The sequence below is a fragment of the Rattus norvegicus genome, chromosome 17, assembly GCF_036323735.1.
Source record: "Rattus norvegicus strain BN/NHsdMcwi chromosome 17, GRCr8, whole genome shotgun sequence".
NCBI classification, from domain to species: domain Eukaryota; kingdom Metazoa; phylum Chordata; class Mammalia; order Rodentia; family Muridae; genus Rattus; species Rattus norvegicus.
Genome location: NC_086035.1, coordinates 90,175,110 through 90,196,740, shown reverse-complemented (window position 1 = coordinate 90,196,740; position 21,631 = coordinate 90,175,110). Strand labels below are relative to the sequence as shown.

Sequence of the window (21,631 nt, the reverse complement as noted above, 5' to 3'; positions counted from 1 at the left end):
AAGAAAAAGTAATACAATTTGGGTCCTAATAAAAATATAAAATTTAAATCAATTTTTAAAATTTAATAGCAAGAATCTAATGATTAAAAAAATGTGCACAAGTTAATTCTGGCCAGAAAGAAAGAAACTGTGATGCTATTCAAATTATCTGAGTATGTTTAAACTAAATTCGGCTTGAAAGGAAAAATGGGGTGTATGAAAAGAACACTGTTTTCTCAAATCCCCATCTCCAACACTAAACAATGCCTGGATCCTCAACAGAAATTATGTGCAAACCATCGGATACGTGTCAGGTCATACTCTCAGCATTGTCCCCCGATCTACTTTTCAGCCCGCGACTCACACTGGGTTCGTCGCTTCCTTCCCTAATTTGCTTCAGAAACACCAAATCTATTACAGCATCCGGAAAACAGTCGCAAAAGGGCCGCAGGAAAACGGCTGAATGCTGGGCTCACCTGAGGCTGCACAGTGCTCGACAGGGAGAACATCTCTGGGCCCTCGGGACCTTTCCCGCCAGCTGAAACTGCTTCCTAAATCAGCTCAAAGGAAAGGGGCTAAGCCCTTTTATTTTCTCTTTATTTTCCTTCGCTCTTCTCCCAGTTTCTTCCTTACTCCTCCCAAAAACAAAAAAATGGCTTCCCTTCCCGACAGCTGCTACGACGACATCTGCCCCGGAAAACCAGAGGCTACCGAAACAGTACTTCCGGAGCAAATGAATACCTCCACGTTCACTCCGCCCCCGACCCGTCAGCGCTCCGCCTCTTCCGGGTACTATTTCACTTTAGGGTTGTTTTATGAGGTATTTATTTTTAACACCCCCAACAATAAACTGGATGGTCTTCTAGTCGCTACTAATCTGTTTCTGAATTTAATACGGGGTAAACCGCGCTTCCGGCTCACCCAGGTTCTCCACATTCTGTGACTCCGCTAGCTTCCACACCTCATCCCTAGCCATTGCTTTAACAGTCGACCTGGCTTCTGGCTCACGCGGAAGAAGAGAGAACTGCAGATCTTGGCTGGGACTTGGACCCCACCAGACTCGAGCTACATTAAAGTCTTAGTAGACCCCTTGCTCGTTGGCTAGCGAATGCACTGCCCCGTCACAAAAACAGCCTATGTATCCGCGGCTGAGGCCCAACCTACGCTCCGCAGGCCCCGCCCAGAGCTCCGCAGACCCCACCCAGTAGCGTCGCCCGCTCCTCCCTGCACTAGCAGCCCCCGCCCAGCAGTGCCGCCAGCCCCACCCATCTATGCAGGCTTACAGTGAGCCAGCAGAGCGCAGGCGCATGGTGACGTCACGGGAGGCATCCGGCGTAGGCGAAAGCATTTGAATCTACTTGGCGGGAGTTAGTACTGTAGTGCGAACTGTTCAGCTATGGAGTCCGCCTCGGGAAGTGAGGAGAATGAAGAAGGTGCGGCGACAGAGAAATGCGTGAATAGGATCCCAGTACCAAGACCACCCTCCATTGAAGAATTCACTATAGTGAAGCCCATTAGCCGTGGCGCATTCGGGAAAGTGTACCTGGGACAGAAAGGCAGCAAGTTGTACGCGGTGAAGGTAGGCAGTCTAAAAGCGCAAAGGTCTTAAATGGTCCTTTCTCACGAACCTCCTTTTTGTGTTGTTGAACAAGCTCTGGGGCTCCTGGAGCCCTAGCCTGCAATGCCCGTCTTACAGAAGTTTGCACAGTCCTGCTTGTTGACTGTTGGCGTTTGGGCAGACTGCAGTGAGCTGGTGTCTGCCCTTTCCTTTGCCCTGCCCTTCTCTTTATCCTGAGAATCATTACACAGTGAAAATAGCAAAACATACCCAACTGTGTCCAGGCCAGTGTAAACAAATGCGAAAACCTAGGCTGAAAGCAGAGACTTGAAGCCACGGCCACGATTTCATGACTCATGTTTCAAAATCCAAAAGGCCGTTAAATACGTATTGGTTATGTTTTCCTTTGACATACAGAATACCGAAATTTTGTTATCACAAACAAGAAGTGGTTTGTAGACACTGATTTCAAATCGCACTCTAAGAAGTTGCATTATAGTCACATTTTCTGTGATGACATTTATATTGTGAAATTTTATAATTACATTAATTTTATGTGTCACCTGGATTTTGGGTTTGTTTTGCTTTTCTACTAACTTGAGCTTCACCTGGATTAACTTTGGCACTTTGATTAAGTTTGTAATGGTCACTTTCTAATTATGTTTTAATTCATCTCTTTGACGATAGATTACTAAACAAGAGCAAGTGCTGTAAAACCAAAAGATCTCATTAAACTTCATTTTTGCTTTTCAACTTTTCCATAGTGATATGTAAGCTATAAGTTCATTTATAGAGCAAGTTGAAAGAAATGTGTCCTAAATCAACCCTTTCTTATCTATATGTGATCGTAAGAACAGTCAGTAGGCACTTAAAAGTGTTCTATCCACCACCCTTGCTTCTCATCACTCCCGACATTTCTGATTATTCACATTTGACAAGATTCGTGGTACACAGTGCTAGCACCCAGGGTAAGCAGCCCCTTCACCTGACTGCCTAAATGCTAAGCCTCCTGGTTTGCTTCTTTCCCTTTAGTAGTACCAACATCACCTCTGCCTTCAGGCTAGAAACTTGAGGCACTCTCATATTTCATCTATGCACCACGTATCCTTTAAGGGTTCCTGTTCTCCCTCTGGAAAACCTTCTTTTGTTTGTTTTTTGGGTTTGGTTTTTTTTTTTTTCTTTGCTTTTCTCATTCACAAGTGAATAACTAAGTTCAGGCTCTCATTTTCCCCCACTTATTTGTTTGTAAAAGCGAAGTTCTGTGATGATTTTAGTAACTTAAATAGTTGTGTAACAAGCATTGAAAACCAGTTTTAAGGAATAGTTCCATAGACCAAAAAAATGACCTTTCTGCCTATTCGCAGTACCTTTTCCCTTAATATGTCAGCAAGTAACTACTAACCCTCCTCTCTCTCCTCTGTCTCTCTCTTTCACAGTCCCAAATGGCCTCAGACATGTGATGTAGCTGACATGACTGGCCTTAAACTACTGATACGTCTGGTTCCATCTCCTAAGTGCAGAGATTACAGGCATGCACCAACATGTACATGCACCAACTCACTTTCTATTTCTGCAAGGTTGCCTTTTCTGGATATTTCACATAAATGGAAGGATACAGTGTATGGTCTTTGGTGTGTGTTTTTGTTACGTTTTGTTTTTCTTCATTTGCCTTGTGGTTTAAGGTTCATCAGGCCTTAATTTCTATACTTAGTTGGTTGGAGTTCCCTAACTAGAATCATTAACTTTACTTTTAGTCCATTCTTTAGGCTGCGGTATGTAGGCCAAAATCCAGAGTCCTTAAAAAGGTGGTCATATTCCCCATTTTTGGCCCCCAATCTCTACTTTATCTTCCACATAGCCTATGTCAAAGCAACATCAGGCCATGACTTATTTCATACCTTGGGACTTAAGTTTATTCTGGTTCCTTCTTCACTGCTTTTGTTCCACCTTTCTCTGCTTTTCACCCATTGTTTTGAGGATTACCTATTTCCTCTGAAACCTTCTCTGATCTTCCAAACTCAACTCATTGAAATTGTTACTTTATATGTTGCCAGTATACTTGTTTTTCCTTCTCTAACACCTCAAGCCTTCCTGAATTGTTGTTATGAAAACACCAATTCATCTCTCCTATGAGTATTTTGGGTACCTTGGCACAGTACCACCTCATAAGCCTCATAGAGCTTCTGCCAGTGAGATGACAGGCAGAATCATCTTGTTGGCTTGATTTGTTAATCTCTCTTTAGTGCTAGGAAAGAGAGACCTAGGGCCTTACCCCTGTCAGTTGTCTACCACTGGTCTATAAACCTAGCCTTTCTCTTGGTTTTCTTAAGGAAAGGAGGTAAAGCTAAAATGTGTCATGTATTAATCATTTTATTAAATACTTTAATGAGTGCCTTTTTCTTACAGTAGTAATAAGCATTGATTCCGGTATTTTTTTAATTGATTCTTTGTGAGTTTCACATGCACGCCAATCCCATATTCCTCCCTCCATCCCTTTATGCCCACCCCTCCATCATTGCAACCACCCCGCCAAAAGAAAACAAACAAACAAACAAAGTCTCATTGTGGAATCTGTAGTGTGACCCACAGTATACCTTTTTGTCCATACTTCTTTACTTGCAGATGTTTATTTCGAGGCCTCTGGCTTCTGATACATTACCAATACTGGATCCTTATCAGGATCCCTCTTGGATATCCTGTTGTTGCCCTGTGTCTGGAAATCCTGCAGCTTTGAATCTATAAGACCAGCCTCTTCACTACAGCAGTTCATAGATGGGGTAGATGCTAGGGTGAGCCAACTCAAATCTAGACATGGGTGGAAGCTTAATTGGTCAGCCCACCAGCTCCCACACCCACACCACCAGGGCAAACTCTCCAGCATTGCCCCAGGTAGCAGATAGTCCATCCAGTGCCCAGACTGGCAAGAAAGCAGATCCAGCTCTCTCACTCTCATGTCTTCTGGGCTGACTCACCCTTCCCACATCACCAGGACCAGGTCTGTTGTGTTACCTAAGGCTTCATGGCCTTGGGACCAGCTCTTCTGCTTGTTGTAGGTGGCAAAGGATCAGGGGGAAGATCCCAGTATTTTTTTTTTAAATATATTTTCACTAATTCTTTGCGAATTTTTTTTTTCTGGAGCTGAGGACAGAACCCAGGGCCTCGCGCTTGCTAGACAAGCGAAGCGCTCTACCACTGAGCTAAATCCCCAACCCCATTCTTTGCGAATTTTATGATCCCAGTGTTATTATTTCATTTAGTGCTCCAATTTTTTTTTGTTGTTCTTTTTTTTTCGGAGCTGGGGACCGAACCCAGGGCCTTGCGCTTGCTAGGCAAGCGCTCTACCACTGAGCTAAATCCCCAAGCCCTAGTGCTCCAATTTTAACATAGAGTTTTGTTTCTAAGCTAGTTTACCTTGAAACTTAAAAGGTGTAATTTAACCAGATAGGATGGCACACACCTGTACTCCCAACACTTGTGAGATAAATGTGGTAGAATTTAGAGTTCAAGGGCAGCCTCAGCTATATGGTAAATTCAAAGCCAGCCTCAGATACATAAGACTGGGGATATAACTCAGATTTTTCTGTAAGGCGGAATTTGATTTGTAGGTATTTTTGAGATTAGAATCTTGTTCTGTGGTCCAGGCTTGCCTTAGCCTCCCAAATGGTAATATTACAGGCTTGTGCCACCATGACCAGTTCTCATCATTCATGAAATAAACAGACTTCCAACATTAAAAATGGGGTAGATTTTTTTATGTGTATGAACATTTTGACTGACTATATGTATGTGCGCCATGTGTATGTCTGGTACACAGGGAGGCTCTAAGAAGATGTTAGGTTCCCTGGAACTGGAGTTACAAATGGTTGCAAGACACCATATGGGTGCTGGGAACTAAATTCAGCTCCTCCGTAAGAGCAATAAGTTATGTTAAGCATTTAGCAGTCTGAATTCAGCCTATTCCCTTCTATCAAAGAGGAATCATATGCATGTGAGTGTGTGCCACATGTGTGGAGGTCAGGGTGTTCTAGAGCTCTTGGAACTGGAGTCACAGGCAGGTGTTAGTTAGCCTCCTAGCCTGGGTGCTGAGAAGAACTTGGATCTTCTGGTAAAGTAATACACACTCTTAACCTCTGAACCACCTTTCCAGTCACTGGCATTTTTACTCTATCCCTCTTTATGAGACAGTGAGAAGCTAAAGTGTTAGGTGTATATTTGCATGTAAACATATATTGGCATTCACTTAACCAGCTAACTGGTTACAGGATGGGCTTATTAGGAACATTATGATCCTTTGACATTGTTACAATAAAGCTTTCATACAAACATACAGATCAGTCAGGTGTTAATTCCTTTCCTATAACTCGTTTTACCATCCGAGCTATTTTTCTGGCAGTTTCCTGATGTCAGTCAGATCTAAATGACATCTGTACATCTTTTTTCTTTCTTAGGATCTTTATGATGTTGACTTTGAAACTTCTGAACACGTTTTAATGAGAGTAAATGTGTCTCTTGTCAGGTTGTCAAAAAAGCAGACATGATCAATAAAAATATGACTCATCAGGTACAGGCTGAGAGAGATGCCCTGGCACTGAGCAAAAGCCCTTTTGTTGTGCATCTGTATTACTCACTACAGTCAGCAAGCAACGTCTACTTGGTGAGTAAACAGCTTGGTACTCTCTGTTGACTCAGTGGTCACCGAGCCTAGTGCTCTAGAGCACAGGATTTGTGTAGAGCACACTTGCATTTGAATTCCTACTTTGGTGCTGAATGACCCTGACCAACTTACATGTTGTTTTAATGAGGAAAAAGAGTCGATAGGATGTGATAGAGACATGGACTCTGACCATTAACTGTTGCAGGTGGCAAATCCAAACTACGAGGTAGATCGTTACTCCAGAACCTGATGAAGGATTACTGCTGCCATTTGTACAAGCCATCTGGAGGCAGGCTTCCCTTTACTTTGAGGATTCTAATCTTTTCTCCCATTTAAAACCTTCAACTGATTACTTACAATCTATTGCCATTATGGAGAAAGATGTGCTTTATCAAAGCCTACTAATTTAAATTTTATCTCATCTAAATGCTTTAGGTGAGTTATAAAAATGAGACTTGTTCTAAAAACTGGCCTGGTACCTAGTGATTTAGTCCATTTCTAATCTTTAATAAACTTTCAAGTATATTTAGACTGGTGTTAAGTGTGGTACAAAGATCTAATAAGATAAAAATTTTGGAAAGGAAGGAGGTTTTGTAGCATGGTGCTGAGCACCTTTATAGTGCATCAGGACGAATTTACAAACAAAGCATACTTCATGTTAGAGTCTTATTGCTGTGTACTTGCATAAGGAAACTTACTCAGCAATCCGTGATAAGTTTAATGGCAGTCAGGTGTTGCAGGACAAGCCCACAGTCTCAGCACTTGAGTGGTAAAGGCAGGAGGCTTGCAAGTCGTAAGCCAGCCAGGAGTACAACAGAATACCCTATCTCAAAACAAAACAAAAATTCAGGGTAACAGTTCATTAACTCTTATTGTCAAATTACTCAGCAAAAACATAACACTGGCCAGGCATGGTATGTACCTGTGATTGCAGTCATAAAAAAGCCAAGGCAAGAGGGTCTGTGGAACCCAGGAATTCAAGACTAGGCTGAACAGCATATGTATTAAAGTGTAGATGTTAATGTGTGTCTTAGGGTTTCTAGTGCTGTAATAAAACACCATAACCAGAAGCAACTTGGGGAGGAAAGGGTTTGGGTGTTTACATGTCCATTGAAGAAAGCTGGAACCTGAAGATAGGAGCTGATACAGAGGCCATGGAGGGGTGCTGCTTACTGGCTTGCTCCTTGGGGCTTGCTCATCCTGCTTTCTTATAGAACCCAGGATCTCCAGCCCAGGGATGACACCCACAACGTGCTGGGCCCTCCCCCATCAGTTACTAAGAAAATGTCCCTTAGGCTTACAGGGGCATTTTCTCAAATGAGGTTCCCTCCTCTCAGATGTCTCTAGTTTGTGTCAAGTTGATATAAAAACTAGCCAGTACAATTCATAATATTAACATTAAATATGTGTGTGGACAAGAAACCTAATGCTAAAAATTTGTGAACTGAAATGTTGGCAAGTGGGAAGAAATTCTAATAGTCTTAGAACTTTTATGTAACTGATTTTTGTTCAAACTGACCAGTTTAATTTTTCACCACAAAAGTAGGAAGAAGCCAGGATTAATCGTGCATGCCTATAATCCCGGTACTTCAAAAGCTGGGGCAGAAAATATTTTTTGTTATCACTCAGTCATGGGACTGAGTGATAACAAAAAATAAAAATAACTATTATTGTATAACTATTCTAAACAAAACACTATATATTTCAAAAATACCACTTTTAAATTCTCTTTCGATAGATAATGGAATATCTTATTGGTGGAGATGTCAAGTCTCTCCTACATATATATGGTTATTTTGATGAAGAGATGGCTATAAAATATACTTCTGAAGTAGCATTGGCTTTAGACTACCTGCACAGACATGGCATCATCCACAGGTAAGACTGGCTTTTCCATACATTATTACTTAGAGAGGATTGGGTTTGAATCTTTAATATATGCAGAAACTGCTTGCTTACATACAGGACATGCCTCGTTTACCTGTAGCACAGTTGTAATATGTACTTGGAGACTACACTCACTCTTGATTAATCTCCCTATATTTTTTAAGTGTTGTTTTGAACATAAGCATGGCATTTTAATCTCTTTTCACTCCTATACCACCATGCAACAGTAACAGAGCTTGTGGTCCCTGCTGCCATGCCCACCTTTCACCTGCTCAGAGAAAGGTTAAGTGGCTCTGCTCTGTAAAGCTTAATCAAGCCCTGATTTAAAGAGGTGGATATTAATTTGTACTGACTGGAGGTCGAGATATCCAAAAATAATGCCAAACAGAATCTAGTATTGAACCCCACAAATTTTTGTAGATTCCAATATGTAACATTTCTGAAAGCTGTTTTCTGTATATTTATTTTAAAGGAAATAGTATAGTTGTCTCTTGTAATTGCTGCCACTTGACCTGGTATTTTTACATCAAAATTACTTTTCTCAGTATCTGTTTGCTTTTTGTATGTTCAGGGATTTGAAACCGGACAATATGCTTATTTCCAATGAGGGTCATATTAAGCTGACAGATTTTGGCCTTTCCAAAGTTACTCTGAATAGAGGTAAGAATGATAGCAGGTAGGTGCCTTTTTAAAAACACAACAAACTTTGAGACTCCTTCGTTAACTGTTTTTTTAATGTACTAGATAAAATATGATGGCTGTTTGTTCTGAGATGGGCTAGAAATGAGTATGTGATGTTGTTTTGTCCCATAAAGAAGAGGCTCAGGGTGTGTTGGCAGAATGTTTCCTTAACTGGATACAACCCTAGAACAAAGAAGGAGGAGGAAGAGGAGGAGGAAAAATAAAAGATCATTCTTGGCTCTTCAAAGGTCCTTAAAATTCCTTAGATATTTAAAAATGGAACTGGCAGCCACTGTTCTTGGTCTGTGCTGAAACAGGATGGATATTTAATCATGAACTAAATGACTAAACTACAATATAATCCAGAGCTGCCTCCTAAGACACTTATGCAGGGTCATCTTGCCACCACCAAGCCCTTGATAGGTACAATTTGTTCCTATATGTATAGAAAAAGTTCATGTCTGAGTAGGAATTTTTAAAATACTAGCATAAAAAAAAAAAAAAAACAAAGTAACCATTTCACACTACTAATACCACAAAGGAATGCTGACCAGTGAACAAAACTACAAAAAAACCCACAATTTTTCTAAAGAGATTATATATTAGCTTAATTCTCTCTGATTTTATATGGGTTTTTTGGAGGGTGTGGGGAATATACAGTAACACAGGGTTTTTGTAGCCTTGGTTGTCCTCAAACTTGTTATGTAGCTGAAAATGTCCATGAACTCTTGCCTCCACTTCCCAAGTGCAATTATAAAAGTATATCACTGACTATATCTGGTTTTGATGTTTAGATTTCTAATCCTAGAGACTGAACTCAAGGCCTCTTGTATGCTAAGCAAGCTCTGTGACACTAAGCTACATTCCCAGCCTGTCGGTCTTATGTTTTACAAGGCAGCGTGTCTAGAGATCAAAATTAAGTGAGTGAAATGGCTTGCAGTACCATTGTACAATGAATTGAAGCAAGACATTACTTGTGTTCATCACAGAACCGTGATGATAAATTACGAACTTGGAAGCAGAGCTGCTTCTCTATGAAGAAGCTTACGAGGAACTCGTGAAGTGGCTCAGCACTTAAAAGCATTTGCTGCACATGCAGGGAGCCAGAGTTCAACTGGCTTCAAGTGGCTTGCAGCTGCCTATAATCCAGCTTCAGAGGATCTGATGCTGTCTGCTGGCCTCCACAGGCACAGGCATGCATTTAGGCTTAGAGGCACACAGACACACACATGTACACATAAACGCATCTTTTTGAGAAGTACAGATGAAGAAGAGAGAGGACCTTGGGAAGAGGTGAAAGAGATGCTGGGGAAGGATAAAAAATGAGAACAAAGTGTAACCACACAATGTACAAAGATGCTGTTGATGAAATCCAGTCCTTTGTGTGCTAATTTAAAGGCTTAAAAAACAAACAGAACGCTGTAGAAGAGAATGCTACACATGGCCCTGAGATAGTGTGCTTACTTAGCATATCCAGGGCCCTTGATCTGCATCCACCAACACAGATACACACACCAAAAGGGTTGTATTATCATCATCATCATTATTATTGTGTATATGTGCATGATATGGAGGCACACATGGCATATGTGGAAGTCAAAAACAACTATGTGGAATAAGTTCTGTTCTTCTACCTTTACATGGAGTCCAGGGTTCAAACATAGGTCAGCATGCTTAGGGAATAAATGTCTTCACTAAGCCACCTCACTAGCCCTTGTTTTTTGACTTTTCAGACATGTTCTTGTTCTATAGCCCTGACTAGTCTAGAATTCATATATAGACCAGATTGGCCTTGAATTTGTGAGTCTTCTTGTCTCTCTACCTCTGTCCCTGAGCAAAGGTATACAGGCATGTGCTGTCACACACAGCTTTTTCAAAAGTTTTAATATATGAAGAGTAATGTAAAATTAGAACTAAAAATTGTAAACCCTAAATTATACCTGTTTGATACTACATACAAGTCTATAATTATCCCTAAATTAGGTAAAAGTCTTACCTAGGCTGATATGATATTTATAGTTTTCCTAATTCCACTCCATGTGGTTTTCCACATGTCTTGATTCAGAGGTAATATTTGATTGTGCAGTCTATATGAGATGAGGTTCCGTAAGTGATAGTCTATAATATATAATATGTTCACCATATTAGCTTTCTTATAGCATAAACAGCAAGCCCAGCTCCTAATCAGTTATTGCAAAAATGGATAAGGATAATATTGGTGTGTTTAAGTCAGTTTTGGTCATAACGTAAGGCAGGCCTAGAATATGTAGAATATGCAATTTTCCTCTTTTTTTTTTTTTTTTAACTGCTTCATCAGTGTGAGACAAATGGAATTGGTGTGTTCAGACTTGAAGTATAATGCTTTTGTTTTAAGACAGCCTTCCTTGGACCTTGAACTCAAGGTCTGACTGCTTCAGCCTTCTAAGAGCTTTTACTTTTCCATCTAAGTAAAATAATAAAGGATTATACTCAATGTTGAATTATTTTAAAGTAGTATCTTAGTCACTGTTCTATTGCTATGAGAGACATCACAAGCAAGGCAACTCTTATAAAAGCAAGCATCTAACTGGGGGCTTGATTACAGAAGGTCACATCTCCTCCAACAAGGCCACACTTCCAAATCCTTCTAATCTTTTCAAACAGTTCCACTCCCTGGTGACTAAGCATTCAAATATATTGAAACATGATCATGAAACAGATTAATTTCTCTCTTGACCTAAGCTTAACATATTAGTTGATATAAATGGTCCATCGTTGAGTTAACTCATTTCCTTTTTTTCTCAGTACTTTATAACAAAAATTATTTTGCCTAATTTCAGAGCCTATAATTTTTAAGTCTTGACAGGTAACAGTGAATTTTCACACATGTTATAATGTTTTTAGTTATATTCACACACATACTTCACCCTGCCACCCCATGTCCGCTGATCCCCTTCCTCTTCCCAATTAGGCCCTCTGATGCTTTCGTGTCTTTTATGTTTTCTTAAATGCCCAGTTAATTATAGCAGGATCATTTACTGGAGTGTGTGTCCTTAACAGTGGCTACCTCAGAGAAAGAAATGTCTCTTCCTCCCCCAGAAACCATTAACTGCATATGGATCCTCAGGAACACCTCCCCACCCCATAGCATCATATTGGTGGGTCTAATCTTTTGTCGGTCTTGATCAGGTGATCACAGTTGGCTTAAATTTAAGAATACTACAGTCATTTCTGTAAGTCAGAATTCCAAATCAATCTGACCCCAGTTGCCAGTTGTAGTATGATTTCTGTCCCTTCATGCTGAGCATTCAACAGTCACTTGTTTTTATCACTTCGTTTGGGTATGAGCATCTGTACTTACTGAGCCCATTACAAAAATACACTATTCTGACCAGAGCCAACAGCAACAACCATATGTGGCTATAAACCTAATTATTTTGAAGGCGATTTGATGGGTACATTATATCCACTTGTCAAAATAAGAGCAATAGGGACCTCCTCCTCCGTAGGACCTAATAAATCCCCAGCCACGAACTATTGACTAAGTTTAGAGTATCAGACAAAGATTCTCTCCCTCAGAGCAGGACTAAAATCCACTCAGAAAACAGTAAGTCACCCACACACACACCACTATTGCACCAATGCGCATATCTGCCTCTAGTCTAGCAGCAATAAGCATCTACAGCTTGATAAAACTGTTACTGATCATCATCACCACCCTACCCCCTCCCACCTCCCCAGAAATCCCCTAGAACCCTCTGATACTGTGATGGCTACCCAGCATAGAGGAAACTCCTAGCTCTATCCCACAGTAGTGTCTCTTTCTTACAGTGAGATGGCTTCCTCAGCAGTAAGCCACACAATCTCACTTTGGTGAATAGTCAACAGCAGTGACAATGGCTTGTACTGAGATCATTGATAATTAGTGAGCAAGTGTTTCCTGAGAAGCTGATAGCATTCTGGGTTATTTTGCTATATTTTACCTGTTCTACAAGACTGTTCTAGAAAACTTTTTTTCCAGTCCTAAGACTTAAACCCTGGGCCTTATGCATGCTATGCTGGGCAAGACACTCTACCATTGAGCTATATCTCTACTTCTCAAGATTTTTAATGATTTCTATTAATTACTTATAAATGTTGCTTCTGCATATCTATATCCTACACCAGCCAGTTCTATAGATAAAGTCTCTAACATAGAAAGACAAAGTTCAGGACATGTGATTATATCCTCAGTGATGAGCAAAGGTTTTAAATATATTCGTATATTTTCCTTTGCATGTACAGACATCAATATGATGGATATTCTCACGACACCATCAATGTCTAAACCTAAGCAAGATTATTCGAGAACCCCAGGACAAGTCTTATCTCTCATCAGTTCTTTGGGATTTGTAAGTACTTGATAAGGAAAACTCACAAATACTTTCACATGATTACCACTTGAAATTTTAAAGCCTGCGTTATAGTGAAAGCAAGATGGAGGTAAGCGCCAAGCATGGGACAGCATTTCTGTTGGCAGTTCGTGCATTCAGGTAGTAGAGCATCTATCTGCTATGTCCATCTGAACATGAAGCTCTTAGTACTTGTGTTTCATTTTTGCTTTAAGTATTTTTTCCTTTTAAAATGTTTTTATCACATGTAGGTGTAGTGTGTGCACCACAGTGCACAAGTGGAAGCAGAGGACACTTGGACAAGTCAGTTCTCTCCTTCCACCATATGAGAACCAGGGATTGGAATCACACCATCAGGTGGCAGGTGCCTTTACCTTGACCATCTCACTCACCCCAAATAAATTTGCTTTTTAATAGTTCACACCAGTTGGAGAAAAAGATCAAGACTCTGCAAATGTGTTTTCAGCACCTAAGTCTGAAGCACAACTTTCTCAAGGATCAATTTGTCCTATGTCCATAGATCAGAAGGAGCCAGTTTCTTATTCTAGCAAACTACTAAAATCATGTGAGTATGAAAGGGTATTTTATTCCATACTGTGTGCTTTAAAGAACAAAAATATCTCAAAACTTTAAATTTCTAATAGTAATTTAATAACTTCAGATAGTCTATAGCACTCCTGTATTTTATTACATATATGCCATTTCTGACAAACGCAGTAGATCTTATAAGGCTATAGGAAAAAAAAAACATCTCACTAATAGTCATATTCAATTATCAAAATGATTGGCGGGTGGATTTCACTATGCTTGGGTCTATGGAAATTTTATATGAAGAGAATAAAGTAACTGCAGTGTTGTATGTCTTTGTAAACTTATTTTAAAATTTTTTGAGGTAGTTTAAATTTAAAAACTCAAAATGAAGGTTGTGTTTTCTTGTTATTCTTTGTTTTAGGAGTAGGATTTTGGTTTCATTTGGGGGCTTTTTGGTTTATTTTGTTTTGTTTTATTAGTGTTTTTGAGACAAGATCTCAATATGTTGTCCAGGCTGATGTTGAACTATTAGGCTCAGATTGGCCTTTAAATTTCAATCCTCTTTCCTCGGGCTCCTGATTACTAAAGTTATAGATATGTGTCACCACGACTGGTTTCTAAGTAAACATATCTTTGCATTTGAAAATGGATGCTGAATATGGTGGTGTACACCTTTAATCCCAACACCCAGAGGCAGCTAGGTTTCTGAGTTCAAGACCTAACGATCAACCTAGAGGATTTGTATATGAAAAATTAAGTTGCATTAGATGAGCTTTGAAATGAAATTTCCTTCCTAGTTGTAGTGCTTACTATGTTGCAAAGCTCTAATTTTCTAGAGTTTCATGTCATGTTCACCCCTTTTGGTGAAAGAAAAACGATATATGTGTCTTACTTTCCTCTCGATTGCTATAATAAAGCTGCATGAGCAAGGCAACTTAACAAAAGACAGCATTTAAGAATTTAATTAGTCCTCTAGTTCCAAAGGTTAAAGGTCATGATGGCAGAGCTAGGACACAGAAGTAAATGGTTTGAGCAACAGCTGAGAGCTCACATCTTAATCCACATGCAGGAGGCCTAGAACACACTGGGACAGGTCTGTACTCACGACAGACCTCCTCTTCTAAGCTACAACTAATCCTTCCAAAACAGTTCAGTCAAACATGAGCCTTTGCAGAGCCATCCTCATTCAAGCTATCACAGTGTGCATCCTTTATATACACATAAAAATTTAGTAAAGTATACTGTAGACTGTCTTGGGTCTACTGGAAAGTGAAGTGAGGACATTTATTCAGTCTACAAAACCACTTGAGAAAGCTAGCATGGTGGTGCACTGTTGTAATTTCAACACTAAAGATAGGGACAGGAATCCCTTGGGCTGACTGGCCAGCCAGCCTAGAATGCTTGGCCAGCTCTAGACCAGAAAGAGACCTTATCTCAAAAAACAAAGTGGGGGCTGGAGAGGGATGGCTCATCAGTTAAAGACACTGGCTGCTTTTCCATGAGAACCTGTGTTTAATTCCCAATGCCTCCATGGTTGCTCACAACTGTCTAACTCCGGTTCCAGGGATCTAACACATACTCTGGCCTCCACGGATCCTATGCATGCACACTGTGCAGACATACATGCAAGCAAAACACTTAAAATTTACATGTATATTTAAATATAGATATAAAATTTAAAAACCTTTTCTAAATGCATATTTTTAAAAGAGAAGAAGATGCATGGGATACTCTGCCCCAGACTGATCTCTGGCCTCCAACTCCAATGCACACACATATACAAAGCTAAGGAGCGACCATAGCCATTTCTGTAGGATATAGGAGCGTGTGTACTCTAGGTGCTGCCTTATTGCTGTGGCTGTTTTCCGTCACGTGACTTAACAGTAACAGAATCCCTTATAGAGAGGCACAGGTGCAAAGCTCACTGTTAGGATGTCTGGTATATATATGGTCATGGGTTCAATCCTAGCACTGCAAAAAAAAAAATAAAAATAAAATAAATGCCTGTGGCTTTCTGTAATTCACACACCAATGAGCATTATAAATTTCAACGTCGCCAGTACTGCTACAGCATTAATTAAACATAAATTGAGCCAGGTAAATTTAATAACATTTTAACATTACAGCATATCTTAATAATGCATACCAGTAAATGGTCCATTATTGATAACAATGGTCCAAAATAAATAATATATAGTTCAAAATCAATTTCCTTCTAATTGTATTTTAACTTATCCTGGCTTTTATTTTACAAATATAAAGTGATTTTGTTTGGTTATAACCTTCAAAGTATTGTCTACATTTGAAATAATTTCTGAATCTAATATAATAAAAATCATAGCAGATATACCAATATCCTTGTGGGCTGGGTAATAGTCACAAAGAGGAGTCATAATATGTAATATAAGTACAATGACCTGGAAAGAGTCAAGTTCCACAAACTAATAGCTGTGAAAATAAACTAGAACTTTCTTTTCCCTACAGGTTTTGAAACACTTGCATCCAATCCAGAAATACCTGTGAAATGTCTGACTTCTAATCTACTCCAGTGTAGGAAAAGACTGGGTACCTCAAGTACTAGTAGCCAGTCTCATACCTTCGTATCCAGTGTGGAGTCAGAATGTCACAGCAGTCCCAAATGGGAGAAAGACTGCCAGGTTAGGAAGTATACATGACCTAATCTATACGCACCTGGAACCAGTCATACCAACACCACACCTTCCCAAAGAAACCCGTAAGGAAGTGACATTGCTACATGGGTACGGTTGAGGTGTTATAAAAAAATTCTGGGTATTGTGTCAGATTATGTAGAAGCTTCCTTTCATCTCTCATTTAGTTATGATACTGGTCTTACTTAATGTGTGATGAATGACTAGGTACTGTAGTAAACTGACAGAAAATGTGACTTCCCAGTACTTTTTCATTTCCTTCTGTGATAAAGACACTAGATAACTGAGGGTTTGTTGTTTGTTTCCCAACATAATTTTAAAACTTATACTACCTCTTTCTGTACTGTTTACTACAAATTTCTCATTTAATGTAATGGAATCTCTTGAGATACAACTTTTAGGACATAAAGTTAATAAGGTTGTTCCTTAAAGGTGTCTATTACAGAGCAGTTGTTAGCGAAGTGAATGGCTGTGGTGGTTCAAACCTTTACATGCAGGAGGCAGAGGCAGGGGGGTCTCTGCGTTCCAGAACAGCCAAGGCTACACAGAAAAGCCCTGCCTTGAACCAACCCCAACATATTATTCTGTTTAATTTGTATATTGTTTTGCTTTTTCTATAAAGTTATTTAAGGCTAATAAATAGAAAAGGGCATAGAAACTTAAATGTAAAATTATACTAAGTCATTTGATAAGGTAACATGTTATATTTGCTTCTTATTCCCAGAAATCTGATTTTTCTCATTATTGTTGGATATTTGTATTTTTAGGGTAAAGTCAAACAGATAAAACAATACAGCTGCGTCTTTTTCTTTTTAGGCTTTGCTATAGATAATATCTGCTGTGTAATAACCAAATTCTTACTCCTAGAACTATTCTTTCCTCTCCTCATATCATAGAGACCACACTGTGCACTCTTTCCGTCTCTACAGAGCTCCACTTCCTCCTCCCACTTAGTGCTGCACTGAGACTGCACAGCAGACCAGCCTGTATGTAGGAAAGCCAATGTCATACAGTGGCATGGACAGGGACTTAGTGCTGCACTGAGGACGGCACAGCAGACCAGCCTGTAGGAAAGCCAATGTCATACAGTGGCATGGATAGGGACTTAGTGCTGCACTGAGGACGGCACAGCAGACCAGCCTGTAGGAAAGCCAAGGTCATACAGTGACAGTGGACAGGGAGGGGCTCTACAACACTCTCGTCACCCCCCAGGCTCATCAGTGTCTATACCAGAAACACCAGTGAATAATAATTCAGAAATCTTTTTGCTTAGAACTAAGTGTTCCTCACTACTAAGTAAGTTAATGATAGTTAATAAAGCTTGGTGTTCGTACATTAAAAATAAATGTACATTAAGGCTGGGGTTGTACATTTGTGATGTACTTCTTGTTTTGTATGATCCTAAATTCAGTCTCCAGTAATGCCAGGAAAACAAAAAGGCAATATTGACATTATAGAAGATTCATGCTACGAAAGTATTCTTTTAAAATCCTATAGGGCTAGAGAGATGGTTCAGCAGTTAAGAGCACTGGCTGCTTTTATACACAATATACAATATACTGTATATACAATATTTATAAAATTCTGAAACAGGTACCTTCAGATATTTTTCAATTCAGTTTTCAAGAAAAGCATTTTGCTAGTCTGGGGTTGGTACAGTGCTTGCCTAGCAGGCACAGCACTCTGGGATCAATCTCCAGCATCATGAAACTTGGGCCTGGTGGCACATACTGTAATTCCATCAGAATTCAAGGTCATCCTTGCTACATGTTTAGTTAATGGCAAGCCTGAGATACATGAGACTGTCTCAAAAAAAGAAAAGGAAGGGTGTCTGGGAGAGGGACAGTGAGTGGGATATAAAGGGAATATGTAAAATAATAATTCTTTTAAAAAGGAAGAAAAGCACTTTGTTTTCCATCCACTGTCAATGGATGTTTTTGATAACTAATCTTTCAATTAATTTATTTAATTTTGTTCATTGACACACTCTACCGCTGAGTTACATCTACAGTCCCAAAAATGGATTTTAATTCATACATATTTCTGGTTTTATTTTATTGTTTATATACTGACACATTTACAATAACTACTTTTGGTCAACAACTTTTCAGTCGGTAGATTTTAGGCTCTTACATTTTTGCCATTTTAAACGGAATAATCATATTCCTATTGCAAAATAGATTATGTACTATATTTATAATATAAGCCTATCCCAAATTTTTACTGAATATATTGTTAATGTTTCTTGTTTAATATCATGTTATCAAAATATGTATTGGGACATAAGTTATTTAAATTGTAACCAGTGTTACATTTAGAACAGTGTGATTATAAGCAATGTAGTATATACTATAATTGTTTTCAATTCTTCTGTTTCATCTAAAAACAAGAAAATACAACATACTAGTTCACTGGGTTGCCTATCACATGTAGGTAATCATAGATGAAAAGCTTTGAAAGTTCTAAGGTTTATAACTGAAAATAGCATTTACCTCCTCTTAGAGTGCCAAGCCATCAAGTACAATGATGAGCTGGAGTGCCGGTGAAATGCCGTATGCAAAATCTGTAAGTGCCATCGAGACAAAAACGGATTTGGAATTAGCACTTTCTCCCATTCATGACAGCAGTAACATTCCTCCCACTGGAAGAAACTACATGACCCTCCCTAGAAAGTGCTTCTCCAGGGAAATCTCTTGGGAGGCAAGAGAACCGGATATAAATAATGAGACCATGACCATTGACGAGGTCAGTTTCTGTCAGTCCAATCATTGGGCTGTAAATTCTAGTGCTACATCTGAAGAACACCTCTGTAAAAGAAACTGTAAAAGAAATTTCCACTTGGTTGACTCCAGTCCTTGTCAGGAAATTATACAAAGTAAAAAAAACTGTATAGAATATGAAGCCAATAAGGAAAAGACAGGCTGTTGTGCAAATCAAGCTACAGGCTTGACAGCCCAAGTCCAGAACCTGAAGCTATCAGTGTGCAAAAGTCAGCAACATGACTATGCTAATAAGGAGAACACTGTCACCTATTTAACTGACAGACGAACCCCAGAAGAACTGCATATACCAACAATAGCAAAGAACCTCATGTCTGAGCTCGATGAAGACTGTGAGCTGAGCAGTAAAAAAGACTGCCTCCATTCTAATTCCGTATGTTCTGATGAGGATAGAGCTCCTAAAACTGTCTGTGTAGACTCTGATTCATCTTTTCCTGGAGTGTCTATGATGGAAAGTTCACTGGAAATTCAGGCCTTAGAGCCAGATAAAAGCATCAGAGACTACTCTTTTGAAGAACCAAATACTGAAGATCTACTTATGTTACCAAAATGCCAAGAAAATTCCTTGCCAAAAGATGACTGGCATGCTTCTATCCAAGACAGTAACCAAATGTTAGCTCCTCCTTCAAAGGCGCCAAAAACATTCGCCTCTAAAACCAATGTCGTGGCTTTTCGAAGTTTTAGCAGTCACATTAATGCATCCAGTAATTCAGAACCATCCAAAGTGAGCACAACTTCTTTAGACACTATGGACATTTCCTGTGACTACAGTGGTTCGTGTCCCATGGCTGTGACCCCTACTGAGAAAGGGAGGGCCTGTGTGTCACATCAGGTATATTCAGGTTTATTCTTAGACTATTAGAGTAGTAACCTATTAGGACACATGCTTGCCTCTCGGCTAGGTTATATGGTATTAATTATACCATTATGAGATTTCAGTTTTCCTTTAAGGGCTTAGATATCCCTTAACCTCAGAGCCTATTTTCCAAATGTCTGTAAAGGACAAAAGCCCCTGTCATACTGCTTTCAAAGGTTGGTGCTAAGCAGCAATTACGTTAAAACCTTTAGGATCGTTTATTACAAGAAGCAACAGATACTTAGTTCATCTTACATGTTGTCTTAATATTTTTCAATCATTTTGTCAGCCACACCTTTTATTTATCAATGTAGACTATAAAAGTACTTTTCTTAGGTGGAATACCTCCTCATAAATCTTTAATCCAAATTCTTCAGAGGCTAAGGCAGGATCATGGATTTGAGGTCAGTGTGAGCTATATAATAAAACTATCTCAAAATAATTTTTTCTCTTTTTTTTAAGATTTATTTATTATATATAAGTACACTGTAGCTGTCTTCAGACACACCAGAAGAGGGCATCAGACTCATTACAGATGGTTGTGAGCCACCATGTGGTTGCTGGGATTTGAGCTCAGGACCTCTGGAAGAGCAGTCAGTAGTGCTCTTAACTGCTGAGCCATCTCTCCAGCCCGAATTTTTTTTCTTTTACAGTCATAGCTTACTGAAACAACTGACATTACCTGAGCTATTGAATTTTATTACACATAAGAACCTTTTTAGAATTATAACTAGCCTGAGTCCACTTTTAAATCCCTGAACAAGGATTTGAGTGCATGCTTTATACCTAGAGAACGTTTGTTGTTGCTGCTTTAATGCTTATGTTCATTTGAAGGAAATGAACATATTTGTTGTCTCTTGAACTCTTGAATTAGCAGACTCCGAGTCAGGTCAAGTTGGGAACATCATACAGAACTCCAAAGAGTGTGAGAAGAGGGCCACCCCCAGTAGATGATGGACGGATTCTAGGAACCCCGGATTACCTGGCACCTGAGCTCCTACTGGGAGCCGCCCATGGTAAGATACACATTACGTGTCTTGATCAGTCACTGCACTACTCTTATATGAAATCCCTTTGATCTGTATTCAAATCCTGGAGACCACGTGGTTCCTCTTCTCCCATAAGTGTCTTCTAACATCTGTACTCTGGACATGTGGGGGTTTTGTGTGTTTTATTTTTGCTGATTGAGACAGCATTTCTAGTGGAAAAGGCAAAAGGAAACAACTTGGAGGGAGCCAGCTCAGTAAAATGTTTGCCATGCAAACATAAGAATCTGAGTCAGATCCACCAAGAGCACCTACATTAAAAATGAGTCATGAAATGGGGGTGTTGGGGTGGCATGCTGGCCAATGCCTATAACCATAGCAGTGAAGAGACAGGCAGGAGGATCCTGGGGTCTTGCTGGCCTGCCAGTCTTGCCAAATCAGTGAGTTCTAGGTTTAGTCAAGAGGCTTGTTTCAAAAAGTTAGGCAGAGACTGATAGAGAAAGATGCCCCCAAATGAACTTTTTGGCCTCTACATATGTGCATATATCACAACACATACACATTTTTTAAAAAAGATACTCTCTTGGTAAAGGGGAATAAACACTATAAAGCATGTAGCCATTTCTCTTGTGTTCATTTACTTTGTGGAGCTGAAGATAAAAACCAAGGCCTTAAATGTG

General features: G+C 39.5%; 2 protein-coding genes across 6 annotated transcripts in view; one reads left to right on the top strand and one right to left on the bottom strand.

Annotated features, from left to right (window-relative positions):
- Nucleotides 1-1,256, bottom strand: part of Yme1l1 (YME1-like 1 ATPase) — a 40,191-nt gene extending 38,935 nt beyond the window's left edge. The window contains exon 1 of one of the 2 annotated variants that reach the window (XM_006254369.5): nt 901-1,256. In XM_006254369.5, the coding sequence (XP_006254431.1) occupies nt 901-915 (15 nt within the window). In that variant the 5' untranslated portion in view covers nt 916-1,256. 2 annotated transcript variants of the gene reach the window in all.
- Mastl (microtubule associated serine/threonine kinase-like) overlaps nt 1,191-21,631 on the top strand; it is a 36,959-nt gene continuing 16,518 nt past the window's right edge. The window contains exons 1-9 of one of the 4 annotated variants that reach the window (XM_006254340.5): nt 1,191-1,558; nt 6,054-6,191; nt 7,930-8,069; nt 8,650-8,738; nt 13,023-13,129; nt 13,547-13,694; nt 16,145-16,317; nt 18,832-19,941; nt 20,840-20,981. In XM_006254340.5, coding sequence (XP_006254402.1) covers nt 1,376-1,558; nt 6,054-6,191; nt 7,930-8,069; nt 8,650-8,738; nt 13,023-13,129; nt 13,547-13,694; nt 16,145-16,317; nt 18,832-19,941; nt 20,840-20,981 — 2,230 coding nt within the window. In that variant the 5' untranslated portion in view covers nt 1,191-1,375. 4 annotated transcript variants of the gene reach the window in all.